We start from the raw sequence: 12,204 nt of genomic DNA, 5'->3' as shown, positions 1-12,204 counted from the left end.
ATGGTCAAAGTTCATCGACCCCAAATGACCTTTGACCTTGGTCATGTGATCTGAAATTTGCACAGGATGTTCGATCATACTTGATTTAACTTCCTGTAGCTTCTTTGTGACCAAGCCAATCATAATGAAGGACATTTGTGATAAACTGAGATCGATTGTGGCCAGTAATTATTCATATTTTGTCAAGATTTTGGAGTGATTTCTGTTGGAGTTCTGTGCATTTTGAGGAAAAATACGTTTTCTGTGATTTTCTGTTTGAAAAGCCACTTTCTGTTTCAAAAGACTGTTTCCTTGAATTCTGTCTGTTTTCCGCAATCCCGGAAAATCACTGTCCCTACATGTACATAATAGTGGGTATTATCGACAACAAGAGAAAGTTTATCGATAATTGCTAAAGTGACAAGAACATGTGTTTATCGACAGGACTAGCGATAAAAAGGTTATTGATAACAGCACTAAACATGAATAACATTGGTGTCCAGGAGGCCAATGATGTACAATGCTGATAAGTGTGGTTTTATGCATATAGGGTTCCACAACCCACATCACACATATTGTATGGGGAAATGAGTCTTCGAGAAACTACTGAAGAAAACGTTCTTGGTGTATGGATACATAAATTTCTCAAGGTCTCGACCCAATGTGCCGCGGCTGCCGAGAAAGCTAATAGAGTTTTGGGAATGAATAAAAGGAACTTCACAGTAGAGATGTGATTCTATAACTCTACAAATCCCTTGTCAAGCCACATTTGGACTACTGTATGCAAGCTTGGTGTCCATATCTATCTAAAGATTATTCAAGTTCTTGAAAAGGTGCAGGCTAGAGCTACATGTACCAAACTCATACCCAACTTAAGAGATCTACCCTATGAATCAAGATTGAAGAGTAAACCTCACAACATTGGAACATAGGCGGAAGTGGGGTGATCTTATATTGAAGCCTATAATGTCACAGATCAATAACATCAATCTAGACTTCATGTTCTAGAAAGCAACGTATCAGAGTACCAGAGGTCATTCTCAAAAGCTAAAAAAAAAAAAATAAAAAAAAAAATTAGAGACTGAACATTCGTAAACATTTCTTTAGCACGAGTTATTGATAGCTGGAATAAACTCCCTGAAGAAGCCATCAAATCGTCCACACTCCTTTACACAGAGACTATCAAAATTGGGTTATTGGGCTACAAAGCCTCCCAAACCATGCCACACTAATATCTATCTTCATGAAAATCGAAGTCTGGCACTTCAAGGTATGTTCAAGGACAGGTATGTATTTAATTGGTGTCATACATGTATGTAAGCTGAATATAAGCTGTATTAGGGGTGATAGAATTTTTTATGCATATCAATTTGAGTCATTTCGCTCAATAAAATAAATAAAAGAAGGGTTTTTGAGGGGTGTTGGAAGCGGTACACATCACATGCAACTCTATGGGATTGTTGTATTGCCAGTATCAAAAATGCCTAACTTTGGTTTCCAGGGGGCATTTTACAGCTAAATATTAGAGGTAAGATAATATAGTACACATCATACAATTATTCATTTATCATGATTAATTAGAAATTTAAGGTAAAAACTGCTTAAGAATGTTGATTTTCGATATTTGAAAATAACATAAATTTGCGTATCAAAATTAACTTAATGAAATTATTGAATCCCCTTAAGTCATATTTTGAAAGGGAATTTCTTGAGCAATACGAATTAATGATATGGGCAAAGAGAAAATATATGGATGTCTGAAATAAAGTATATTGGGGTTCCTAAAGATTTGAACATTTACAATCATAAAATGTGAGCAGTTCAACCTAACTCATGTCTTAATGCCATTTTTGGAATCCTCATGAAATTTCCTTCCAGAAAAATATAAGTATTTTTTTCGGAAATTTGTATGGATAGGCTGAATATTTTCAAAGTTATGACCATTTTTATACTGATAGGTTTGCTATCATTAGATTTAGGCGATGTAATACAAAATCAAATGGTGCAAGTTCAGGATGCATGGCTTTTTTTAGCTTTAAATTAAAATGATACCAATTTCACGGCAATATCTCTTCGTTCAACTAAGATATTGTATGTTAAGCCAAATGAAAATTGAAAAAGCATAAAAAACACCTTTTTGTGAGGCGAGTTCAAGGCGCATCGCCACACTGAAAATAAATAAAACAAGCTGATTTCGGGGGGAAAGAGCGCAATTTTGGGGGTGAATTCAGCCTGCAAAAAAAGTGATCTGATGATCTGATTTGATTTTCAACTCATATTTAGGATGTACATGTATGGAAAGAGAAAATACAGAAGCTTCTTCTGATGCCAAAGTCAAGTCTATAGGATCATTAGAAATGATGATTAAGAGGGAAATTGGAAACCCTTATTTTTGTGTGCATTGAGATTGCCATTTCCTATGGAAGCTTAAACACAAACATGTTTTTCCTATTTCTCGAAATCAGGCAAAAGCGAGAGCTAAATTTTTTTAACATAGACCCTACTGACTTGAAAGGGACCTGTTAAGGACTAGCTGTTTGCAGTGGGTCATGAAGATGATATCTCACTAAATAAATAATGTGGTTGCGCCAGGCGCGTGCTGAAAATTTTTGATATCCTGAGATAACTGGACGTGCTAAGCACTTTTTGCAATCATGAACTGGATGGCTATCTATAAACAATTGATGCAAGCGCGTAGCGCCAGCTGAAAATATTTTATTTATGAGAATTACGAATATGCAGGATCTTGCTAAAACAAATAATGAATACTCTAATCGCGAGAAGCATACTGACTTGCACATTGGATTCATAAGCCCCATGTAAACATAGTTTTGAATTTTATATAATGACCTAAAAGATTTACGTTAGTGACAAAAACTGACAGGAGCTAACAGTGAATGGATGAATTTGAAGAACGAAAAAGCTGTTTTGGAGCACTTTGCAGCCTTAGTAGGATGCTTATGACAACATTTCCTATACATTTTCCTTTTCAAATTTTTGGGGAGGGGGCAACTCACTGGGGGCAAAAGCTCCCAGTGCCTCCCCGATTGGTGCCGCCACTGGTCAGGGGCAGAGCCCCCACAACTTTGTGATATTTTTAAACCTTGCAGATGGCCACTGTTTTATCAAATAGTGGGTACATACACAACACATAATTAACTTCTGTAACTGGGGATAATAAACAAAATATTTTGAGGTAGCACAACAAAACAAATGTGGAAAAATATGGAAAAGTCGCCAGTGAGCGAAGCGAGTCAGATAAAACTGACCTAAAATGATTTTGAAATTAAATTCTACTTATGTGATAGTAACTTTGGAAATTTAGCCAAAGTAAACATTAAGAGGCTTTTTACGGTAAATCTAGCCAGTGTAAATCTCTACATCATTTAGGGTCTATACATAGGGGATATAACTAGTTAGTATACTAATACTAACCTCGTAATACGTCTGAGTGTAACTAACCCTTGGCTTGGCTACAGATTTTTTTGTCCTGGTTGCGAACATTATTGCACAATATTTAGCAAGCTTATACTAGACACCATCCACCTTTTTTCCCGTTCTTTATATTGTACAATCATTGGCAGCCCAGTCGTGTTATTAAGTTTTTCTTGTCCTTTTCTTCCGAAATTCTGATTTTCCAATATACCTTTCGGCTCTACCTTCATTTCCGTTTCTTTTTGCCTCTTTCTCCAATTTTCCACCATTCTTGCCCTTGAATCATATCTTTTATATCCTCTCTTGCTAATCATGCTCATGTTATTATTTCAGGATATTTTGTATAACGTTGTGCCCCCAAGTCTGTGCACCTAACGAATTGAGTTAAAATTTAACACGAATTTATTTCACAAAATCTTTCAGTTAATGTTTCTTATAATTCAATTTGAAAGAAATATAGGATTTTCTTGGAAAAAAACTTGGGCAGTCATTTCCAGATTAAGAAAAGGTACTTCATGTCTGCGCACCCATTCACTTTGCACACAATTCTGGTATTTCGATGAAAAAGGTTGCATTTTGAGGCTGTCACAAAACACACAAAATTCATTATTTTTCCACCATTTCAAGTCAGATTTTTTCATGAATATCTGTGTTGCATGTGTACAGTTTGTGTTTGTTGCATATCTTCTTTTACTAGAATCACACAGATACGCGTGTGCACATACAAGGGGACTGCGCAGACTTGGGGGAACTTGCTATACTTCCTCACATGTTCTTCTTTCCTTCCCTTTTCCCTTTGTTTCCATTGACATTTTTCCAAAATCCCTTCCCCTTTTTCTTTCTTTCATTCCCTCTCTCTCCCTTTCCTCTGCCAGGGGGCAGCTGGCAATAATCTTCCCCCATCCCCTCCTGTTAGCGACAGCACGCAAATCGCGCAATTTGCGTGCTGTCGCCAAGCGGAAGACAAAGAAATCAAGATAGCGACATAAACACGGCCGTAAGCTCTTCCAATCTTTTCATAATTTTTTTTTAATGAATTCTTCTTTAAAAATGAAATCAATATCGCAGAAATGTGTTGGATTTTTTGAAACGAAGTTGAAGTGAACCCCATGCCATGTTTTATGGCAAGATCTTTTAGAGGGAAAGTAGAAATCTTGGGGCGAAAGTTTTAGGTTTTGTACACTTACGAGGGTGAATATAGCTTGGGATCCCAGGCGTCAGTGGGGAGTAAGCCTACGTAGAGTAGATGACTTTTACTCCCCAAACGCCTCCGCTAGTACATAGCCAGGCGGCTTTTAGAGAGTAAAAATCATTTACTAACGTAAGCCGTAAGGTTACTCTCATACGAAGCCAGGTCTTCCTTCTCATTGACCCACACGACGGAAGCCTGAAACTTTCACCCCGAGATTTCTACTTTCCTTAGAAAAGATCTAGCCCTAAATCATGTACATGGGATAAAACTTCATTTCCGACATTTCTACGCCAATGAAACTTCATTTCCGGCATTTCTTGCCAACGTTACCCGACGCGTGCGTCGGGTAACGTTGGCGAAGAACAATAGCAAGCAAGATGGCGGCTTAAACATCGGGCAAGTCTCTTCCGTCTTTTCACAATATTTCTCTCATTTTTTTAATGAATTCTTGTTCAAAAATAACAACGAGACCGTAGAAATGTCAGAAATGAAGTTTTTTATCCCATCATGGGTCCCATGTAGCCTAGTTGTATATGATTTAGGGCTAGATCTTTTCTAAAGAAAGTAGAAATCTTGGGGGTGAAAGTTTCAGGTTTTGGCTTCCGTCGTGTGGGTCAATGAGAAGACCTGGCTTCGTATGAAAGTAACCTTACTCTAGAAGCCGCCTGGCTACTAGTACACCCTAGACCAAAAGCTTCGGTCTCTGTTAATTGGTTGTTCAGCTGAACTCCGTTGGCTTCACTCACCAAAACAGAGACCGAAGTTCTAGCGCGATCTGTACAGGGGACTCAACAGTAGAGGCGCACAGCCAATATGGGAGACTCTCTCCAATAGGGGAGACAATCTCCCACATTGGAGACTTGCTTTGCAAAAGGACAAAAGAAACAACACCAACAAAAACACATTTTTTTCCACCCAAAATTTTGTCTCGCTAAGGTCAGAAGCCCATTTGTTTTGTGTGTGGATGACAACAAAAATCCTTATCAAAACAAAAGTAGACGGTGAATTTTTAAAGTAGACGGTGAAAAAGTGTAAATTTTCATGAGGAATCTGCTTATCACATTTTTATTTGCCGCCAAGGTAATCATTTTGCCGCAAATGTAAACAAAGAAAATTAGTCTCCAAAACTGGAGACTGTCTCTGAAATTGGATACCCAAATTCTTTACAAAAGTCTCTGATATTGGAGATAATCTCCCACATTGGAGACAGTCTCCAATATTGGCCATGCGCCTCTACTGTGCATTCAATGGCCACACTTGTTCACTGCTACCACCCTGCCTGTAGGGAATCTACAGGTAGGACTATGGTATGCCAATGTTGTACAGAGCACACACTTTAAAAAATCATTAAAATATCACTTTGTGACCAAAATTACTGATTTCCATACAGTTGCAATTTATTTTTCATTAGTAACTTGGGAATAATTTTTGTATTCACCAGAGCGCTCAAAAACTTGAATTTTGGGCATAATTTAGTGAACGCCCTCTATTGGTGGAAAGTAATATGGCAAGAAAATTTTCATTTTTTGATCTCTATTTTTAATTTAGAAAAAAATGATTTAAAGAATCAAATTTGAATAAGACCCAAGTTGTATTAATAATAGGTGTAATGGAAACTGTCAGTGTAAAAAAATCAAGCATTTGCCTCAAAGAAAAAGAGAAAATAAGCCAAACATTGCCACCCTTATTTTGCCACACATGGAGATATAACTGAGAACAAGGTTATATCATAACCTTGTTCATTGAATGAGTGAATGGCCATATGTTTATGTACATGTAGTTAGGATCGGATAAAACGGGGAAGTGAATTTGCGCAACAGCCGAGGTAAGTCACTGTTTTTGTTCCTTTCAACTCATTTTTCTCCGTTTTTTGGCAATAAATGCCAAGAGGGAATATAAATTTGCATTTTGGTCGGGTTAATTTTCAAAAATTTTATTCATTAAAGACAAAAATTGAAGAGCCCCGACGGCCTTTTGCATTGCAAGTCCCCTAATGGTGGCTGCACGATAGCGAGCCATCTGTGTACGAGGAGAAATTTAAAACAAAAAAAATGTTTAAAAACTCCTCGAAACAGACGGCTGCCAGCTGTCAAAGTACACCCATCCTACCCGGTACCGGCCGGGGCGCGGTAGTCCTCACTCCTAACTTGTTACACCTGGAGGGCGTTTCATAAAAGGACTTGTCGGACGTTTTATCCGACAAGTCCCATTTTATCCGACAGTTACCATAGGTACAGTGCCTCTCAGCCAATCGAAATCATGGAAAGATGTCAGATCTGACAACTTGTCGGATGAAAAAATTGATGAAACGCTCCCCTGACCCACTTGTTCACTGCTACCATCTGGCCTGTGGAGAATCTACAGGTAGGAGTATGGTATGCCAATGTTGTATAGAGCACACACTTTAAAAAATCATTAAAATATCACTTTTGTGACCAAAATTACTAATTTCCATATAGTTTTAATTTATTTATCATTAGTAATGTGGGAATAATTTTTGTATTCACCAGAGCGCTCAAAAACTTGAATTTTGGGCATATTTTTGTGTACGCCCTCTATTGGTGGAAAGTAATATGGCAAGAAAATTTTCATTTTTTGATCTCTAATTTTAATTAAGAAAAAATGATATAAAGAATCAAATTTAAATAAGAGCCAAGCGGTATGAATTAACAGGTCTAATGGAAACTGTCAGTGTAAAAAAATCAAGCATTTGCCCCAAAGAAAAAGAGAAAATAAGCCAAACATTGCCACCTTTATTTTGTCACACATGGAGATATAACTGAGAACAAGGTTATATTATAACCTTGTTCATTGAATGAGTGCCCTGACCTACCGGGGACGGGACAACTCGGACCACGGGACATCTCGGACCGCGGGCCGAGTTGTCCCACCCATTACGAGATTTTTTTTTCACAAGTTTGCGTCTATTTTTCCGTCATTTCAAAATTTCTTGTAAAGATTTTCTAGAGATATGGTCTGATGGTAATGTTCTTCACTTTTTATTACTTTTTTTTCGCTGAAATAAAAAAAAAGTGTAATTTTAGGCGTTTTTTCGACAGCTCGCGATTCCCATAGGCGCGCGTGTATTAACTGTGTCGGTGCTCGGCTCGGCCCCGCTCAATAACTGACTTGATTTTGTGATCATTTCTCCTCAAAGTACTACTTTTATCGCAGAAGATGGACTTTGTTGTATTCCATTACCTCCATTTTCTCATCACAAGGATAAAATTTGGTGTATTTGCACGATTTTGTTCAAGTTTTTCATCTTTTTCTCTCTGGTCGCAAGAAGCGAACAACCGATGAACAGCCCGAATCCACAATGGAAGTGGGCGTGCACAGTCAAAGAGCTGAGCTTGACTGAGTGAGAGTGAAATAGAGTTTGAGTTTTTTTTTTGTAAATATGTATTTTTCAATTTTTTTCTATATTGATTTTCCCTGGTTTCGAGCTCTAAGATTGTAATGATATAATATGCTTCAATTTCTTTGACTGAGTGTGACTGGTGAGGATGTTTGAGTCGCTCAAAAATATCTTTACGTGGGTGGGGGCTCGGGGCGATTTCACTCTTGCCCCCGAAATGCGAAAAAAAAATATATTCGGGGTGTAGCTGTGTGGGCATGCTGGGTTGAGGCTAGCCGCCAATAAAAAAATTTTTTTTTTTTTTGGGGGGGGGCTTAATTTTTCACTTTAAATTTATTATTTTTAGGCCTATTTTTTTTTACATTTTATTAGTCAATATGCTTTAATTTCTTTGATTTTGAGTGTGACCGTGTTGTGGATGTTTGAGTCGAACAAAAAATACTTTTACGAGGGTGGTGGCTAGGGGCGATTTCACTCTGCCTCTGAAATGTGAAAATGTTCTAGGTGTATCTGTGTGGGCATGTCAGGCTGAGTGTAGCCATCAATAAAACAATTGTTTTATTTGGGGGCTTGATTTTTAATTAAATTATTAATTTTTTTTTTTTTACAGGATTTAAAATAAAATGATGTAATTCATTGTGCCCCTTTCCATTCCTTGTTTTTCCCTGGTTTACTTTCTTTAATTTCATTTCTTGGTCTCAAGGGTGGATGTCAGGCTGCCGGGATACAATTCAGCCAGAATTGCCAATGGAAGTGGACGTACTTGTACAGTCGTGAGCTTGGAGACTGAAGCCTTGCCCTACAGCTTAGAATATTTTTAATCAAGTTTTAGGCCACTCAGTCTTATTCCCATTTGAAATATTATCAGGGGCGGATCCAAAATTTCCTTACAGGGCCGGGGGCATTTTGTCTAGGAATTTTTGACAAAAGGACTTTACTGCCAAATCACAGTAATTTTTTCTCAGGAAAAATTTGACAAGCAAAGAAAAAAAAGGTTCTAAGTTGCCTTTTGAGTACTATTTAAGGGGGGCGAATGTGCCCCCTCCCTCGATTTGCCACTAGAACTTATGTCCATTTTTTTAGTTTTAATTTTTACAGGAGGAAAGAATACTGAATTAAATATGTTTTATGTTTTGCATTTTTACCAATTATTGTTTATTCAAGTAAAATGTATTTAATTTAGTATTGTTCCAAAATGCATCACTTAATTAACTTGTTTGAATTTAAAATGCAAACCTGAATAAAAATGAATTATGAACTTTGAATAAATAGAAATATTTTTATATATGTTATATTATGTAAATTGTAATATTTTCAAATCATATTTTATCTCCATTCTTATCTTATCATTGTCTCCCTTTCTCATTATGTTCATCACTCTCATTTCAATTAAATTTATATTCTATTACTGGAATAAAAAAGTCAATACTCAACACTGAAACATCGATCAATAGAAAAAAACAAAGAAAGAGGGAAAATACAAAGAAATGACAGGTACATGGAGGGGGGGTAACAACAAGTCATTCTTGTCTGGGTTTTAAAAACAGGAGAAGAGTCGTCAATACGATATTGCAAATAGCAACTATGAAGAGGGTTTGTTTTTATCAAATAATTTTTGCAGTTCCTTTGGAGTGATGTTGTTTTTGTTTCACCCATTCTAGAAAACTGAACTTTGTATCTAACACTAAGTTTCCCTAGTGTCGTTTTCCAATCTACATTTTCTAGTTCCTTAGTAGGGTGGACATTTGATATTGTGTCCCCCTATTTTGGTAGGGGGACACGTCCCCCCCCCCCCCCCCGGATTTCCTCCCATAATCATCCCTCACATCCTCGTCCTTCTCACCATCTCCATGCACCCCTCTTATCAAGAGTCATCTTCTCTCTTATTTATATCCCTCAATGACCTCTCGAGTCAAGGCCCACCCCTTATCATCGCCATCCCTCACATCGTCGTCCCTTTTACCCTATCCAAAACTCGGCTCTCTGCACAAGGGAAACTCAATATAAAAATTAAAAATGAAATTGGCATGCCCACACAGATACACCTAGAACATTTTCACATTTCGGGGGCAGGAGTGAAATCGCCCCGAGCCCCCACCCACATAAAAGTATTCTTTGTTCGACTCAAACATCCACACCACGGTCACACTCAAAGTCAAAGAAATTAAAGCATATTGATTATTGCAACTTAAAACTCAACTCTACACCACGGAAATTCAATATAAAAAATAAAATGTAAAAAAAAATAGGCCTAAAAATAATAAATTTAAAGTGAAAAATTAAGCCCCCCCCCAAAAAAAACATTTTTTTATCGATGGCTAGCCTCAGCCCGGCATGCCCACACAGCTACACCCCAAATATTTTTTTTTTCGCATTTCGGGGGCAAGAGTGAAATCGCCCCGAGCCCCCACCCACATAAAAATATTTTTGAGCGACTCAAACATCCACACCAGTCACACTCAGTCAAAGAAATTGAAACTAGCATATTATATCATTACAATCTTAGAGCTCGAAACCAGGGAAAATCAATATAGAAAAAACTGAAAAATACATATTTATAAAAAAAACTCGAACTCTAGTTCACTCTCTCACCATCCATGCTCTCAGTCAAGCTCAGCTCTTTGACTGTGCACGCCCACTTCCATTGTGGATTCGGGCTGAATCCCACCCCGCCAGTTTAGGCGGCCGAGCTACGGAGAATTACGATGAAGAGCAGCGGACCGTTCATCGGTTGTTCACTTCTTGCGACCAGAGAGAGATGAAAAACTTCAACAAAATCGTGCAAATACACCAAATTTTATCCTTGTGATGAGAAAATGGAGGGAATGGAATACAACAAAGTCCATCTTCTGCGATAAAAGTAGCACTTTGAGGAGAAATGATCACAAGACACAAAATCAAGTCAGTTATTGAGCGGGGCCGAGCCGAGCACCGACACAGTTAATACACGCGCGCCTATGCTATGGGAATCGCGAGCTGTCGAAAAAACGCCTAAAATTACACTTTTTTTTTATTTAAGCGAAAAAAAAGTAATAGAAAATGAAGAACATTACCATCAGACTATATCTCTAGAAAATCTTTACAAGAAATTTTGAAATGACGGAAAAATAGACGCAAACTTGTGAAAAAAAAATCTCGTAATGCCTGGGTGGGACAACTCGGCCCGCGGTCCGAGATGTCCCGTGGTCCGAGTTGTCCCTGATTCGACCTACCGTACCGTACCGTACCGATAGTCTACTTACGATTTTTTCGTAGTATTCTCGACGCCTCTCTGCTCTTTTCTTGTAATCTACCATCATTCCACGGATTAACCGTTCTTGCCTTCTTGCTTCGTGCCACATACTGATACATATGTGTTTCTGATAGATAGCTGAAAAACCTAAACAAAGTTAACTTCAACAACTCTAAATGTAGCAAACAAGCGCCATATTTCTCACCGACTTTTTTGTTTTCTAGGTAGGGACATCAACTAGCTAAAGCAAGAGATGGCGCTAGACTCAAATCTGACTCGGTCTCATCGCAATGACGCAACGGTCCTTCTTCCCCTTCCCCTTTTCCTCCTCCTCCTCCTCCTTCTCTTCTTTCTCTTTATCCTCTTCCTTCTCCCCTCCTCCTCCTTCTCTTCCACCCTCCTCCCCTGGCTACTTTGTGGGTAAATAATGCTAATACATAATAATAATGATAATAAATACTGTATTATTATGACAATAAATATAATGATAAACATAATATATATAATAATAACGATAATCATTATTATCAATTAATAATTTGCTCAAACAATATTTTACCAGACGAGAGATTACTGGAGAAAAAAAATGTGATACTGAATTGATTACAATGCATAAAATCCTTAACAAATGATTGCTAGCCTCGATTTTTCCAGACTACAAAACGCAAATATTATTACCCCGGATTTCGATCGAGCTGCCGTTTCATCAGCTAAGCTCAGTGCATTCAATATCAGTTTTACTCTTGATTGGAAATCTTGCTCGAACGCTATGCACATAGCACTTATTTTTTTAGGCCTAATTGAAAGACATATACAGTCACACAAAAAAGAACAACAAAGAATCCGGAACCCCTTCTTTATACCCCCCCCCCCCCGGCCCCCTATACCCTAAAACGAAATCGCAGACACTGTGTTCAATCCATAGAGATGTATTACTATTCTCTCTATGGGTTCAATGCATTCATAGTTCTAAAAGGAATCCTTAAATATGCGAGTTAATTTGATTTC

General features: G+C 37.7%; 1 protein-coding gene across 1 annotated transcript in view; it reads right to left on the bottom strand.

Annotated features, from left to right (window-relative positions):
* Nucleotides 1–11,439, bottom strand: part of LOC121418885 (CLK4-associating serine/arginine rich protein-like) — a 30,975-nt gene extending 19,536 nt beyond the window's left edge. Inside the window, exon 1 of the mRNA XM_041613078.1 lies at nt 11,207–11,439. Within this exon, the coding sequence (XP_041469012.1) occupies nt 11,207–11,305 (99 nt within the window). The 5' untranslated portion in view covers nt 11,306–11,439. The remainder of the gene's footprint in view (nt 1–11,206) is intronic.
* Nucleotides 11,440–12,204: the final 765 nt, after the last annotated feature.

Source organism: Lytechinus variegatus, chromosome 7 (assembly GCF_018143015.1).
Source record: "Lytechinus variegatus isolate NC3 chromosome 7, Lvar_3.0, whole genome shotgun sequence".
Taxonomy (NCBI): Eukaryota; Metazoa; Echinodermata; class Echinoidea; order Temnopleuroida; family Toxopneustidae; genus Lytechinus; species Lytechinus variegatus.
The sequence above is the reverse complement of the archived record's forward strand: the minus strand, read 5'-3'. Positions and strand labels throughout refer to the sequence as shown.